This window comes from Pipistrellus kuhlii, unplaced genomic scaffold, assembly GCF_014108245.1.
Source record: "Pipistrellus kuhlii isolate mPipKuh1 unplaced genomic scaffold, mPipKuh1.p scaffold_m20_p_2, whole genome shotgun sequence".
NCBI lineage: Eukaryota > Metazoa > Chordata > Mammalia > Chiroptera > Vespertilionidae > Pipistrellus > Pipistrellus kuhlii.
The window spans coordinates 110252685-110270355 of NW_023425515.1; the positions used below are offsets into that span (position 1 = coordinate 110252685).

Consider the following 17671-nt stretch of genomic DNA (forward strand, 5'->3'; position numbering starts at 1 on the left):
AATGCCAACAAAATCCCTAATCATTCACCAGCACTATATCCATCTCTAGCTACTATTCTCTTCTTGTCAAGCAAAACATTAAAACTGCTTCGTAAGAGTCCTCCATTCCTTCAGTTCCTAGGTTTACAAGTATGAATCACTAAAGCAATTTGACATCTAACACTTGGAAGATTTATTCCAGTTCAAAGTTTATACCTCTTGCCTGAGAAAGATATACACATGTCAAAAATGGATGATTGGCCGAGACTGGTTTGGCTCAGTGGATAGAGCGTCCGTCTGCGGACGGAAAGGTCCGGGGTTCGATTCCGGTCAAGGGCATGTACGTTGGTTGCGGGTACATCCACGGTGAAGGATGTGCAGGAGGCAGCTGGTCGATGTTTCTCTCTCATCGATGTTTCTAGCTCTCTATCCCTATTCCTTCCTCTCTGTGGAAAATCAATAAAATATATATAGAAAAAAAAAATGGATGATTGGTGGTGGTGGTGGGGCGTGGGGGTGAGTAGGGAAGGTGACAATGAATGCTAAAAGGAGCCAATATTTATTTTTTAAATTAGGAATAAACCTAAAACTTTCTATAGCCACAATATAAGAATAAACAGCTGATGCTTGTTAACCAACCATATAAATATTTTGAGTGCAAAGTGATGGCAAAGCACCTCTTTCTGTGCTGGAAACTCAAGAGCAAACTGTGATGTTTTCAGGCCACTGTTATGGAAGGTGCTGAGATAATCCCCTGCTTGTCAGGCATGGCAGATTTATACAGCATGTTTAAACTGTTTACTTTATTATTTTTAGGTGGAAGGATAGAGAGAGTTATGAATGGAGGAAATCTACTCAGAGGCCATCAGTTTCTGGTACAGCATCCTGTAAATCACCACTCTATCAGAAAAGAGTCCATAACCTGCAGTGATAACACACAACCATGCATGTGAATTAGCTCCAGGTCATATTTCAGAAAAGGTGCTCCTGAGTCCACACACAATGAACACCGCGGGCTGCATAAAGGAATTCACTCCCGTGTCTAAATGGGCTCTTGAGACACACTATGTGATTCTGGCCTACATGGAAGCCAGAGGCTGGCAGCGGATCTAAGAGTTAACAAGTAAAAACATGCTGCAAACCCAACCACTCTGACATTCTGGGAAAGCATGCCGACATATGGGCTGCTCCTGTATGGGAAACGCCATTGGAAGAGCAGCCATTTTCAGAAAGCCCAGAAAAACAACTTCTTTAGAGCATTTCCAAACACTGAGTGAGAGGAAGCCCTAGACTACCTAAGAACAATGAGCCCAGTTTCACGAACACCTCCATTCCTTTTGCTTCAATGCTAAATTCACTCAGCGGGTCCTGATTTTGTTTTGCGATGGCAGAGGCCCTAAGGAGAAACTGATCCTGACATTCAGGACCTACAGAACGAAAAGCTCCGTTCTGTGGAAGAGGGACCACCATAAGTTACAGTCCCTGGCCTAAAGGGCTGTCTATCATCTTACAGACATGCTGTTTGTCACACAGACATAAACACACCAAATTCATTCTCATGCTCACAAAGTCAAAATGCTGATGTTTGTATTAATTCTAAAAGGCCATGTTTCAACATTTGAGAAATTAAAGTTATTCATTCATAGTTCACAAATTGGTTAGTTGTCCATGGGTTTTTAAAAATTGGCTTTAGATGACTTTTAGAAATAGTAATTTTACCCTTTCTTCATCTCCCCAGAATATATCAATAATACAATAATATATTCTTTCAGTGAATTACAGGGCTTGTACCCAATAGTTGTATTTTACTCCTTGGTGTTAGGAGATAAAAGCAGTAACTTCCCCAATGATGCAGAGCCAGGCAGCATAGCAGGTTCTTTTCAGTCAATAAATCTATTTTCTAATTACACAGAAAGACATGTTTGTCTTTTGGCCCTGATTACATTAAAAATACCAGAAGTATCTTTGCTTTAATATGCATTCTAGAAACATGACTCCCCAAGTGAATATGATCCATTAATAACATCTCTTTAACTACTGTCTAATGATTTTTGCAGACATGTAATATAATATTCTATGGCTGTTTTCAACCATCTGTCCTTCTTTCCCTTAATATGAATTAGCCAGAGATGGAATAAAATTTCTTGAGCTTTGTGCCATTACACATTTGTTAATACCAAACACAGCAATTAAACATATCAAGCCTGTCACAAACACTGTATATGGAGCTATGCTATGGGCATTGCTTAAGAAACTGGAATCCTCTGTCTGCAAGTTTCTCAAAAGCTACTCCTTGAGCTGAGCCAGGATTCTAATCTGGGCAGTACTTTCAGGTATGCACCCAAGATGTGTAGGGCTAGCGAAGCATGAGGTCTGAATCAGCCCTAGAACAAGAACTGGCAGCATTAAAGATGCCATACTTTAAAGAGTAACTATAATGTTTAAAAAGGTAATCATTTCCTATTAAATTAATAATAATTATATTAACACCTTTTGAAATTTCACTAAATTGTTATTAAAGAACAATTAATGAATACAAGAGTGATTAATAATTCATCATGTCATCTTCTAAGCTTTTATAAATTTACAAATTGACTGTTTACTGAGTGTCCATTATGTCCTAGTCATTTTCTATGGTCAGTTTTCCTGAGTGTATGGCTCATGTTTAAATATATATACAAAGAAAGAAATTACTTTGATAAAAAAGTATATCTTAGAGTAATGAACCACCTTTCAAAATATAGTAACAGGCTTTCAATAGGAAGCTACTCTGGAGAACACAGGCAGATTCCTGGCAGCACTTGCTGCTGTGGAATAATACCAGTGAAGTGACATAGGAAACTGAAGATTGAAGTATAATACACCAGGTCCAAGGAGGAGGGGCCCGGTGACATCACTTCTGGCCCTGATCTCCTTAACAGTGAAAACTGTGACTCAAAATGCAAATTGAAGAAAGCTGCCTCCTGTCTTCAGTTCTCTACCCTCAGACCCAATGTTTTCTACAGCAGATTCTTTGGAAATATTTCTGGCTGCTGATTCTTTTGTTGTTGTTCATTAGGGTGAAGGAGGAACAGTCTCCCATTAGCTGCTGCCTGTGTTTAGATCTTACAATGCATCTGTACAGGGCAATGAAAGCTCTATAGAATATTTAAAATCATGAAAATTTCACTTCCATTAAGAGAAAAGCCACTAATTTCATCCTCCAGGGCATCAGTGATAGTATCAAGGAGAGTGTCACTTTTAGAATCAATGATTGTGGTTAAAACGAGGAATATATATATCCATCACTTCCCACTCCAGGCTTTGCCCAGAGGGGATAATGAGTAGAACCCAAGGAACATATATTGCACAGAGAAATTTTCACTAGGATTTGTTACAAAAATTAAACTGATGATCATTCAGTGTGCTTCTTCCTGTTTGGTGTCATTGGGACACTTCCTCTCAGAAGGGGGTTACTTATAAACTTAGTTAATGATTACTTTAAGAAGGGTAACAAGGCAAATAAAATGTTAGATTTCTTAAATCCTTTCTTGGTCTTTGTATTTTCCTATAATTTTTATTCTATTTTTATAGTCATAGTTGGCAATCTTAAGGTCCCAAATAATAAACTGAGGTGAAAATATAAATATTTTCCTCCCTTTCTTTTAAATAGGTATTGTGCTTAGGAAAGTTTAAATTCTTCAAAAAATCGAGATGAATTGAGAATATAAAATACAAGCCAATCTTTTGATTTTTTACAGCTAATCACTAATCCACCGTTTCTTAGCCAATTGGCCTTGGAGGCACCGGGGGCATAATTAATGCACTAAAATTCTGCCATTCACGTGTCAATTACAACTGGAGGAAGAATGCCTTCCACTTATTGAGAACCTAGATTCTCAGCTAAAGACTTTGAAAATATTGCAGTAAGCAGAATTTCATGAAGAGGCAATCCAGACACCTGTGGAGATTTCTGTGGCTATATGTAAATGTGTGATCTGTATGAGTTTTGGATTTCTGGAGAGGGATGCTGAGCCAGTGCATACATAACAGCATAAACTCGACCCCAGGAGGATCCAGAGGTCAAGAATTAGATGCTACCAGGAAGGAATTTCTGGAAATACAAAGACTTCATTCTTGCTTTCAGCTGGAACTAACAGCTGTCCCTTAAAATGTACAAAAGCTTTCCAGTAAGCCACAGCTTTTTCCACTTGAATATTTTATATGCTTATTCACCTTTTCTTTTCTGCCTCACTTGGTGATTTAAGAAGTACTAATGCGCCCGGCAGATGTGGCTTAGTGGTTGAGCTTCACTTAAGAATCAGGAGGTCACAGTTTGATTCCCATTCAGGGTACATGCTTGCACTGCAGGCTTGATCCCCAGTGGTGGGTGTGCAGGAGGCAGCCAATCAAAGATTCTCTCTCATCATGGATGTTTATCTCTCTCTCACTTCTTCTCTGAAATAAATAAAAATATACATTAAAGAAAAAAAGAAGAAGTAATGGGCCCTTCTTGAACGACTGTTGGAAAAATTTAAGAGAATATAATTTGAATATAGTAAGATAATTACAATTTTTTCCTGAGGATTCCAGGACAAAGGGCTGTTGCAATACAAGGAGAAAGGAATTGTGATTTAAACTTTTTTGAATACTGAATATTCAACTGTCTGTAGTCTGTTCCTCAACTTCGCAGGAGCCAATGGGAAGGTTTTCATAGCTTTCACCCTAATAAATACTGCGGTTTATAAATAATCATTGGCTGTACTGTGCCTGAAGGCTAATGCACCAAAAGAGATTTGCTAATGTGATGATCTCACAGATATGCCTTTAGAAATGAAGTTTCCATCTTGTTGAAAATGAGAATAATGTTAGCTGATTACATATTTCACAGTGATTTAAAGTTTTGGTGAATATAAGTCAGATTTCCAAAAATGAGAGAATAGAATTTTATCTATGTTGGCATGGAAGCAGAGAAACCTGAAACCTGGTGTTTTCCCAAATTGCCCATCACATAACCAATCACACGGAGACAGTGTTGTTCACAGGAATACGCTTCTTTAATGATCTGAATGACATAGTTCCCAAGCACTCATTCTGCTTAGGGTAGTTGGCTCTTTGAAAATATCTCAAATATCCCTGACTGTGTAAATGTCTTATATGTGTGTAAAACATGAGAATGGCAATATGAAGGAAAAATGTGGAAGTGATACTAATATAATTCAGTGTTTCCCAACCTTCTCTCATGATGAGAATCACCTGGTGGAGTTGTTAAAACACAGATTCCTGAATCCCAACTAAGAAGTGCTAAACTAGAATTTTTGGGAACATATAGGTAAAATTGCATACCTAACTTAGTGCTCTGTATATAAAATCTGTCTTAGAGCACTAGTTAAGTATACAATTTTACCTATATGTTCCCAAAAATTCTAGTTTAGCACTTCTTAGTTGGGATTCAGGAATCTGTGTTTTAACAACTCCACCAGGTGATTCTCATCATGAGAGAAGGTTGGGAAACACTGCTAATTGCATCATCAATAATTGAAGTACTATCAGCTCTCCCATTTCTTTGTGTGTTTAAGAGAGCTGTGGTCTTGACAGGTGTAGCCACTACTGAAATGTTTGTTTCAGCAGCAAAAATCACAGATGATTTTAGAAATTTATCTGATACTTACTATATCTTCTTAAGCCTTTCCTTAAATTGCATTGTTGATGTATGCATAAGGATCTCAGAAAGAGGTTCCATTATGGTGATAGGAATAATCATGCCCTTGCTTTGAACTAAATTATCTGACCAGAAAACACTACCCCTGTTCTTCAGGACGATTTCTGAGGGCATAATTCTGTGACATACAGGTTTCTCTGCCAACACAATTATCACCTGAGTGAAGGATGCTCATTTAATTTGGCTATAGACCAAACTCCCTTGTTGGCTTGGCAGGACATGTTTCTTTCCTACTGCCCTGGCTTGAGGAATACTTAAGTCTTTCATCTTTTTAGCCATAGCTGTCACATATGTCCTTATGGAATCAAGTTATTTCAATGACTAGCAAAAATATAAAATTCAACTAAAGTCATAATATGCTCTAACTTAGGGGTGTCGAACTCAATCAGAGAAGGGGCCAAAATCTAAAACCCAGCCTAAATCGCGGGCTGAATGGTTTACTGAACAGTCATAAACTGTCATTGTGATGGAAACGCAGCGGAGTGCAGTGATGACAGCGCGGTGCGGGCCACACTGCAAGGCCTGGCGGGACGGATTTGGCCCGCGGGCCTTGTGTTTGACACATGTGCGAGTCTAACTTATCTTTTTCAAACTGACACATGTGCGAGTCTAACTTATCTTTTTCAAACTGTTTGAGGGGCTATAGAATAAGTTATCATACTGTAGCAGTGACCTTTCCTATTATTGCAAACAAGTCAGGTCAAATGCATTTAGAGAGAGATGAAAAATGATCATTAGGAAATGAAAATAGTTTTCAAGAAACATACTAGATCTCATACTCCATCAAGACTTTCATTTTTGGAGATAATGCATTCAAGGGATGACATATCTTTGTTCAAAACATTCTGAAAAGCCATTCACTCCTTCCTGGGCTCCTGCCATACCCATATATGCCATCACTTTTCAGTATGTATTTAACTGTTTGTGAGAATGTCTGTCTTACCCTAAGATTGTCAGCAGATTAACAATGAGAACTCAGATTGTCTATTCATCTTATATCCTTGGTGTCCAACATAACACTTGGCAACATAGTAGGTACTTAATACTTATTGAATGTAACTCATACATTTGTTTGTAGATTGTGTTGGCAAAGTTTCATCCTTTGAGAGTAGATTTGCTTTTTGAAAACAGTTAAAAGTGATTCAGTCAAGTATAAAAAAAGAAGCCACAATACTACTCAATTTTCTTATGTGCACTAAGTTCTTATGAAACCAGAACTTAGGCCAATTCTGAAAAGGAAGTTTACTGCAGTAAACAAGCAGGCTTTTAAGGTGAATTATTTGAAAACTAAGACTCAGATGTAGAAATTCTCTTGTGCTTCTTAAAAATCAGTGTTTAGGATTTCAAAGCATAACTCTTCTGAAAAAAATAAAAAAGCTTCTAAAACTAAACTCTTTGTTTTTTGCAGAAGAGTGTGTGCGCGTGTGCGTGTGTGTAAGAGATACAAAATCATTTACATCAATGTTTCTTAAATAGACAGACTTCATATTTTGGCAATCTGTGATGTAAAAGCGACTGAAAAATATTTAGCTTTTTCCATTTTGGCTTCCTGTTCCACATCCTTCCTGTTTCTCCACATTGCAGCTCGAAGCAAAGCACCAGTATAGGCAGAACTATCGGGTCTAGTAATAACTAATGTCGTTTTTAAACATTCGTTTAAAATCTTGCTTGGCGTTGACTTGTATTGACATAACCTTCAACCACGTGGTATCTACAGAACGTGTGAAGTGCAATTAACAAGTTTTGCTTGAAAAAGTTTGTGTTTGGTTTGGTTTTTGTTGCAAAACTAGGGCTAAGAAGATGGCGGATGAAGAGCATATTCGGCACTGCATGCTTTACGAGTTCCAATTAGGAAGAAAAGCAAGTGAGGCTGCAAAAAACATCTGTAGTGCTCTTGGTCAAGATGCAGTTAGCGCCAGAAAATGCCAGCGTTGGTTTGAGAAATTTCGCGAGGGAAATTTTTCATTAGATGACAAGAGTGGTCGAGGCCATGTGTCCAATTTTGATCAAGAAGCTCTTCAAGCTCTTTTGGTGCAAAATCCTCAAATTACCCAACAAGAGCTTGTGACAACTTTAAATTGTTCACAAAAAACAATTTCCAATCAATTGCGTGCACTTGGCAAAGTCCAAAAGTTTGGAAAATGGGTTCCTCATGAGTTGACCGACAACAACCGTAATCAAAGAGTCACAATTTGCAGTTCGCTCCTCTCTCGTCAAAACCGTTTGCCGTTTTTAGAGCAAATTGTTACCGGAGATGAACAATGGGTGCTGTATGTTAATTTGAAAAGGCGGCCTCAATGGTTGGACAAAAATGAGGCTCCGCAGCCCACACCAAAACCTGACTTGCATGTGAAAAAAGTGATGTTGTGTGTTTGGTGGAATTTTAAAGGAATTCTTCATTATGAACTTTTACCATCTAACCAAACCATTACAAGTGCAGTGTATAGTGCCCAATTGGAAAGGTTAGCCCAAGCTTTAAGAGAAAAAGAACCCGCGCTGATTAATCGGAAGGGCATAATTCGTCACCACGATAATGCACGACCGCATACTGCAAGAATCACTGCTGAAAAACTGCGCCAGTTGGAATGGGAAGTTCTCCCTCAACCTGCATATTCTCCTGATATTGCCCCTTCCGATTACCATTTGTTTCGTTCTTTGCAAAACTTTCTTCTTGGAAAAAAATTTAATAATGAAGAATGCCTCAAAAATGCATTGACCGAATTTTTTGCATCAAAATCACAAGAATTTTACAACAACAGAGGGATTAAAATGCTTCCTGAGCATTGGGCACAAGTAGTAGAAAACAACAGCAACTATATTGTTGATTAAATTTTGTTGTATTGTTTAAATAAATTCGATTTAAAAAAGGTATTAGAAAACGACATTAATTATTACTAGACCTAATAGAAAGAGCAACCTTATTCTTATCCCTGGCTCACACCTTCCTGAGGCAGTAATTATGTGCAGTGGTGTAATAATCCCTTCCCTAAGGCCTATATGGCAGTGATTTTCAACCTTTCTCATCTCATAGCACACATAACTACTAAAATTCTGCAGCACACCAAAAAGTATATTCTATTTTTTGCCAATGTGACAAAAAATAGGTATGATTTAATTCATTCACATCAGAATTATTGTGTTGGCTGTTGCCATTTTTAAATTTGACAAAGGAAAAGAGGTCACTGCTCCAAATAAATACTCAGGTATTGAATGTTTTAGTAATTCTTGTGGCACCCAGGTTTAAAATCACTGGCCTATGGAATTCAGGAGAAATGTGGTGACGACGACAGTGTTAAAAGACAACCTGGATCAACTAAGAGGGAAGTAAAGCCCAACGTAAGGTTGGAAGTAAGCTAGCATCACTGTGAATGAGCTAGAAGTAGATGACGTAGGCCTGAGGTGATACCATTAATACGATTCAATGCTGACACTTGGCCTCCCTCTACACCAAGCATTCTTTACAAATATTTAATTTATTTAGTGCTAACTTTTAATCCAATAAAAGTACTGCAAATCTGATAGATTTAACATTTCTTCTTTTTAAAAACTGATGTGTAACATATATAGTAAAGCATATATATCATATATGAATCAAACTATCTTCCTAATGGCTAAAAGTAATTCCCTTCTCTGATAACTTCCAAAAGAAAGAAGTTAATGAAATCACATTTAGCTTTAATATCAATCACTTCAAGAACAAGAAGAAAAATTTAAACAAATTTAAACCCCAATATTGGCAGTAAAGTCAAAAGAAGTTGAAAATTAAAAAACATTTTTTTTAATGATCATGTGCAAAAGAGACTTTTATGTAGTTCCTGTAAAATGACAGGAACAGAGAAATGAATATTGAGCACTTCAAAATCAAGCTGCATGCTACATTTAGCAGAGAGGAAGCACACTCTCTGGGGACTCTTATAAAGGCACTAATCTCATTCACAAGGACTCCACCCTCATGATCTTACTAACCCTAATTATCTCTCCAAAGATCCCATCTTCTAATATTATCACACCAGGAAATAAGGTTTCTATATATGACTTTTGGAGGGGCACAAACATTTAGTTCATAACAGACACAGAGCACCATTTTTTAACTATCAGAAAGACAATCTATTAGTAATTCACTCCAATGTGTAATAGCACCAAAGTGGCTGCTAACATTATTTATGCTCGGCTATTCTATAAAAATAAAAGCCTAAGCGACTATCACAACCAAATAGATGACCGAACAGGCTGCATGGGACGACTAGGCCAGCAGAGGGAGATAGTGAGAGGTGACCCAATAACTGAGCAGCAGGCTGTATGGAGCCACCAGGCAGGCAGGAAGATTGGTGAGGGGTGAGCAAACCACCAAACAGCAGGCTGTGTGAGGCGACCAGGCCCACAGGGGAGGCAGATAGGGGTGACCAGGTTAGCAGGTGGGGGGGGGTGTAGTTAGGGGTGACCAAGATGGTGGGTGGAGGGGCAATTGGGGACAACCAGGCCAGCAGGGGGGCAAGTAAGGGGTGTCCACGTCAGTGGGTGGGGCAGTTAGGGGAGACCAGACCAGGGGGTTCGGGGAGCAATTAGGGACGATCAATCAGGCAGGCTGGTGAGCAGTTAGGAGCCAGTGGTCCTGGATTGTGAGAGGGATGTCTAACTGCTGGTATAGCTGGATCCTCAGGATTGGGCCTACACAGGCAGTTGAACATCCCCCGAGGGTTCCTGAATTTGAGAAAGTGCAGGTTGGGCTGAGGGTACACCCACCTGTGCACGATTTTCATGCACCAGGCCTCTAGTTCTATTATAACTTTCTGCTGGAATCAACTGTTCATCATTTTACTTTTCAGCACTATGCCTGTCCAATGCTTTCTAAATACCTGCGTTTCTGTACCCTTCTCTGTAGGCTTCTATTGATAAAGTATATGTAATCCATTGAAAACACAGGCACCAGCACATACTCAGTCAAGTCATGTATATACAGATTCACATGGAAGCTTGTCCTGTGTCCAGATGGGCTCCACGTTTCTGAAAGCAGGGATTGTCAGATATCTCCCTCTTCCTCACAAAACACACACACACACACACACACACACACACACACACACCAACACTTACTACAAATATCTCAAAACATGAGGTCATTTAAGAATTTATGAGACCTGCTGACACCCGCTATTAATCTCTGGCAGTTTCATTTGTAAGAGTCATGGCTTGTCAAGGGTAACACTTCAACCAAGTGAAGAATTAGTTGACATTTAGATCAACAACTACTTCTCTCATCTTCATCTCTCCTTGGAATGCTGAAACATAAAATAAATAAAAACACATATTACTGTCACCTAGGCAATTTGGCCAAGACTAACAGAAGAGCAGAGAGATTACAGAGGGGACTAAGGTGAGCCCAGGCCAAGTTAGGGAATTAGGTAATTTTTGGTGATAGAAAGAAGCCCAAGATAGCTAGCCTATCATGCTTATTTTACAGCCCAAGGAGGAAAATGCTATCCTAAGCTGTACAAACATGATGCGATTGTACTGCAGCCTTACTCAGAGGGTTGGTTGAGGATGAAGCTCTGATCCAGGTTACAAGGGGAAGTCTAAAATACAGAGCATGAAAAGAGAAAATATAAAAGAGATTGAATATATTCCAAATGAAGATTTCCTTTTCAAAGTTTATTTTCTTCTTCTTCTAAATGGGGAAAAAGATGAGGCAGCTGACCCCATCCTGCTCCTGCTCCTCCTGTCTGTGGGAGCAGTATCCTTCATCCCAGGGGGGAGGCTGGAAGACAGCCTTAAATTTATGGGGAGCATCATGATTTTGAAAAACAGTACACATACGACCTTTTGTAAACCAGAGAGAAATAGAAAAAGTGAACAAAATGGGTGGGGTTGAAATAGTTTTTTTCTGATTATTCTTCCCTGCTACAAATGGTTAAAATAAAGTGAATTCCTTTTAGGGAAGAAGTTTACTGGCAGTTCAGATTTGCTATTTCATAAATGAATAAAGCATGAGTTTGCATGCGTGTACGTAACTGTTCACAGTTATATGCCCTTGTAAGATCAGAAAATTACTACATCATGTTCTTATTAATTTTCCTTATCACTGAGAATTAAATGCACAATTGTGAAAACAATTTTAGAAAAGGAGCAAACACCCCTCATAATTCCATCAGTCTAAATAGTTTTCCTTTATTGTGGTAAAACAAAAACATATATAATAAAATTGGTCACTTAAAACATTTATTTAAAATCTTATTTATATTTAAAAAATAACTGTCAGTTATACATAAAATTTATCATTTAAACTGTTTTTATTGTAAGTTACAGTTCTGTAGCATTAAATACACAGATAACTATTCATCTCCAAAATTCTTTCCATTCTACCAAACTGAAACTCTGAACCCATAAACAAGAACTTTCCATTCTAATGTGTGGGTCTATCATTTGACTATTTTACATACCTTATATTAGTAGAATTATACGATATTTGTCCTTTCATGGCTGGCTTATTTCATTAGTATAATGACTTTAAGGTTCATCCATGTTATAGCATGTGTCAGAACATCATTCCTTTAGAACAGTGTTTCCCAAAGTGTGGTATGCATACCCGCAGGGGTACGGGAAGAGTTTGGTGGGGGTATGCGTTGCACCGGAGTTTGGTGGAGATATGCACTGCATCGTGCTTAGCTGCGCCTAATTCTACGTTCTCATGAGTACGAGGGGTACTCAGCATTAAGAAAATTATAGAAGGGGTACACATATGTCAAAAGTTTGGGAAACACTGCTTTAGAAGGTTGAATAACATTCCATTGTACACATGTATCACATTTGTTTATCCATTTATCACTGACATTTTGACTATTTCCACCTGTTAGGTACTGTGAATAATGCTGGTACAAACATGGCTATACAAATATTTAAGACTCTGCTCTCAATTCTTTTGGGTATACACTCAGAAGTGGAATTGCTGACTGTATGGTAATTTTATGTTTAATTTCTTTGGGGCAACAGCCATACAAGCTACATTTTGCAATCTCATTCCTCATGATGCTTACAATATATTTTTGGCTGTGGCTTACCATACAGTTCTCACTGTGCCTAATCACAGGAATGTGACTATGTCAGATGGAGTCTCATTATGCCAGCCACACAGACTAATCAATTTCCTTTACTTCTAGCCACACATCACAGTTTCTCAGGTAGAACAAGTAAGCTAAGTCTCAACACAAAACTATAAATGATGATTCAGCTACATATCAGTAGATTTGCTTATGGGGCTAATCTGAGGACACCAGCACCTTCTAGGAGATAATTACTAAGAAAATTTGAAGTGCCTATAATTGGTAGAGGCACCTATAAAACCTGTGGATTCTTCTGAAATTTACTATCATAGTATAGCACCTGCTTACTCCACCTTCTCCGGGGCTACCATCTGTGGCAGCATAGATGTACAATGTGGTCTGACCCTGTTCCTAAACTTGAAGCTGTTATCTACTGATTTCTTTCCTTTGATGATTTTGCTACCTAGCTCAGTTTTCCTGCCCACTCATTCCCCTGCAGTATTTTTAGGCCTTTCAGCATCCATGCTACTAACCTTGCAAACATCTTGGCTTATACATATCCTCAAATCAGATGATTCTCATTGCCTACTAATGTCCCCTACCTTTAAGTTGCAGCTGGAATCTCAATGACACACCCAAGCCCTAGAACTTCATTCAATCTCTCAACCTTCTGCTTTTCTGTCTTTCATCCCCAAGCTTGCTCTTCCTCCTTAAGGAGTCCTACAGTTGACTGGTCCCTCTCAGCACAGGGCATGGTGACTTGTCACTGCAGTGATGCTTGCCTGGGTAACCCTGCCTCACCAGACTTCTGCTGCATTCTCCTTACCAATCTATCTGCTCCTGAATGTTGCAAAACAGGACTGGCTATTTGCTGATTCAATTTTAAGTTTGCCCTTATTTTCATTCCCATTCTTTTTGTTTTGTTAATCCTCACCAGAGGATAGTTTTTCCATTGAATTTTTAGAGAGAATAGAAGGGGGGGGGGGAGGGAGAGAGAGAGAGAGAGGCAGAGAAACATCAATGAGTGAGAGACACATTGACTGGATGCAACTGAGGTATATACCCTTTTCTGGAATTAAATCTGAGAATCTTTAGTCTGTAGGCTGACAATCTAAGTAAGCATTGAGCAAAACTGGCTAAGGTTTAATTCCCAATCTTAATGTACTCCCCTCACTTTCTCCACATCTACTGTAACAAATCCTTTTCATTTTTCTCTTCTCAAGCAATACACATCAATCTTACAACCCAAATTTATACAGAGAGTTTTGCTCTTTACATTTTTAAAAAAGATCGGGACCATGTAAAATGAATGGATTTTCATGTAAAAAAAACCATACAAAGGTATAAAAGAAATTGTTGATATATTTGATATATTTGGTTACATAAGTTTTTACCAGCCCCAAACACAAACCAGATTGAAAGATGAATGACAACGTAGAAAAAAGAAAATGTGAACTTCAATTTTTCCTTTTGCCTCAGAATTATTCTACATGTCTTTTTATCTATTGTATTCTCCTTCCTGTTTCTCCTGTTCTTTGCTACTGAACTTCTCTTCAACATTTAGTGCCTCTGCCTCTGGACCACTAGCTTGCTCTGCGGATTCTGTTCTCTTCCACTGAAGTTGCTCTCAGAATTACAAATGGCTCCCAGACTGCCTCTCCCAAGAAGGCTTCCTGCTGAGCCGCTCAGTAAGTAATGGCTATGGCCAACATATTGCCTCAAAACTCCCTCGAATGCTCTTGGGCTCTTCTCTCTGCCTCCTCCCTCTAGGCAACACAGTCCAGTCTCAAGGTTTCTTCACTTTTCATCAGATGACTTTCAAACCTGAATATCCTATTCTAATTGGCTTTTAAGCTCTAGGTCTGTGTTCTCAAATGTTTGCTGGATGTTCCTACAAGTTTTAAGGCTGATATCTTAGACTTGGTATGTGCAAGAGAGAACATTTACTTTTGAGGATCTTCTTTAATCCTTACTACTAATATTCTTCTCACCAATGAAAGCAACACACACACACACACACACACACACACACACACACAGTCACTGTCACACTGACATCACATGTGTACTTTACCCATAAAATGGCAGCTCAGATTTTTATTGTAAAAAGATTTAGTCTGCATGTACACTTTATTTTTATAATCTAGCAGTTGCCATATATAGTTGTAGAGACTACAATGAAAGCAAAAATCTTAGATCTAAGTGCAAATACCAGATTGAGGACCAGGATGTTGACTAGGAATCAGCTAGTACCTACTACAGATCCTGATAAACTCAGGTATTCTTGTTCTTTGCTATTAAAACTGAGTCAGGTATCATTAATTAATGTGATATTTCTGAAACCCTAGGATGCTGTGTAGACATAATGAATACCTGAGTTAAACCAAGAGTGTTGTTATTTTAGGCTGAAGTATATGTGTAGTCATTGGTTTTATGATGACTACTTCTGCAATTTTTGGCTACTCTTTAAGGCAGGGGTGGGGAACGTCTGGCCTATGGGCCATATAAGGCCTGAGAATTCATTTGGTCTGGCCCAGCCAAGACATTAGGAATGAGTTAATAAAATATACCAGGCTAATTTTTCAGTTGATAATTTTGTATGGCCCTCAAATGTTATAAATATCCAAGTGGCACCTGGTAGAAAAAAGGTTCCCCACTTACTGATTGGTTAAGAAAATAGAGTTTAGTTTTCATTCAATGCTTAAATGATTAGCAAAGGTCCATATTTAATATATTTTTATTGATTTTAGAGAGAGAAAGGGAATAGAGAGACAGAGACGTAGATGAGAGAGAAACATCAATCAGTTTCCTCCTGCACTCTGTAAGCTGCATGCCCCCCTACTTGGATCAACCCTGCAACCCAGGCATATGCCCTGACTGGGAATCAAACCAATCACTTCTTAGTTCATGGGTGGACTCTCAATTGCTGAGCCACATGAGCCGGGCTAGCCAAGATCCATTTTAAAGTTGTAATTATTGGATATACAAGATGAATAAATAGATCATTAAATTGTGAATAAACTTCTCCATGATCATAGGCCCCCTGGATATTAAAAGGCAATAGATACCAAAGAGGTATGCTATACATGTCTTTATTTAGCAGCTCAGAGCCGTGGCTTTGTCTAGGAAGTCCAGAACCTCAGAACTACCCACTCGAGCATGTATATTTTAAACAAGTGGTTCTGAGATGTGACCTATTCAAGAACCACTATTTAGATTCTGCCTTTAACCAGCGTGGTAAAATAAAGTATGTAACTAGTGTGGCCACATTTGCTTGTCATCAATGGACCTTCTATATTCCTTAGTTGAAATGCAACAATTTTCAAGGAAGCCATAACGTAAGAGGAGAGAATATTTAATGTTACAGAGAGATTTTTATTATAAAAAGATTTAATCTGCATGTATAATTTATTTTTATAATCTAGCAGTTGCCACATACAGTTGTAGAGACTACAATGAAAGCAAAAATCTTAGATCGAAGTGCAAATACCTGGCACACACATTATTTCATTACTAAAAGGCTTCTCTTCCTCTCTGCCTTTCCTACCCTAGGGTAGTCTCCACGTGAGAACTGTTAACCTACAGCTAATGTGCCTTTATTTAGAAAGGCATTTGGGAATGGTATCTCTTGTTGGCTAATCCAGAGTGATGGGTAATGCTTCCAGGAAAGAGAAAATAGATGCTGCTATGGAATTTCTGCCCTTTCCCATGATGTATAAAGGAAAGACCCCCAGTGCTTTCCACCCTATATGGCATTTTCCTTCTGCTGCTGGGAAGGAATCTAAGTACTGTACTGAGGTATTCTGCAGCTTTGAGTAGCTGGCATCATTCCTTGTTAATCTTACTCAGTGAAAGCAGGTTATATGGTGTCTGGCATATAAGAAACACAATAAATGGTAGCTGCTATAATTATTATTATTGTTCTTACTATATTTGTAACTATTTTTTAGTGTAGCAAAGGTTTTCCATCCAAAGGGATCATGTACCAACATCATTCTAAGAGATTCCAGTTGTTAAAAAATTTCTGGAAAATAAGCCTACTACTGAGCAATTCTATCCAGCCTATGCAATCTCCTATTCCGAGTTTCATATCAAATCTCATTTCTCTCTACACTCATCTCTTCCCCATTCAGACCCACTAAATTAGGGGTGTCGAACTCAATCAGAGAAGGGGCCATAATCTAAAATCCAGCTTAAATCGTGGGCCGAATGGTTTACTGAACAGTCATAAACTGTCATTGTGATGGAAATGCAGCGGAGTGCAGTTATGACAGCGCGGTGCGGGCCACATTGCAAGGCCTGGCGGGATGGATTTGGCCCGCGGGCCTTGTGTTTGACACATGTGCACTAAATCAAGTATGTGGTATAAAAGTGGTCATTTTTCATCTTTTAGCTTTGTAACTAGAAATACACAAAAGAGGCAGAAAAAAAAAGCATCTGACAACTGGATCTTATTTGAGTTGTTAATAACAGTAAAAATCAATCCTGGCCCGTGTAGCTCATTGACTGAGAGTCATCCCATGCACAAAAAGGTCACAGGTTCAATTCTGGTCAGGGGACACGCCTGGGTTTCCGGCTCCATCCACAGTGGGAGGTGTGCAGGAGGCAGCCAATCAATGTTGCTCTCTCACATCAACATCAACGCTGTTTCCTTCTCTCTCTATCCCTTCCTCCCCTCTCTCTAAAATCAGTAAAACGTATTGTAAAATAAAAATAATAAGAATCAAACTCATATTTTCTTTTTGTGTATAAAAAATTTTTATGGAAGGGATTAAAGATAGTCAATTTTCTTGTCTTGAGACTTGCCTGCAGTGAAGACAAATGATTTTGCATATATATATATATATATATATTTTTTTTTTAAATATATTTTTTTTTATTGATTTTATACAGAGAGGAAGGGAGAGAGACAGAGTTAGAAACATCGATGAGAGAGTCATCGATCAGCTGCCTC

At 38.5% G+C, this 17671-nt stretch overlaps 1 protein-coding gene across 3 annotated transcripts in view; it reads right to left on the reverse strand.

Annotated features, from left to right (window-relative positions):
• The window catches only part of LYRM4 (LYR motif containing 4), a 112809-nt gene that overhangs the window by 49461 nt on the left and 45677 nt on the right, over positions 1-17671 (reverse strand). Inside the window, exon 3 of one of the 3 annotated variants that reach the window (XM_045584232.1) lies at positions 6808-6909. The exons of the other annotated variants lie outside the window; for them this stretch is intronic. Coding sequence (XP_045440188.1) covers positions 6823-6909 — 87 coding nt within the window. The 3' untranslated portion in view covers positions 6808-6822. Of the gene's footprint in view, positions 1-6807; positions 6910-17671 lie in introns of those variants that run through there. 3 annotated transcript variants of the gene reach the window in all.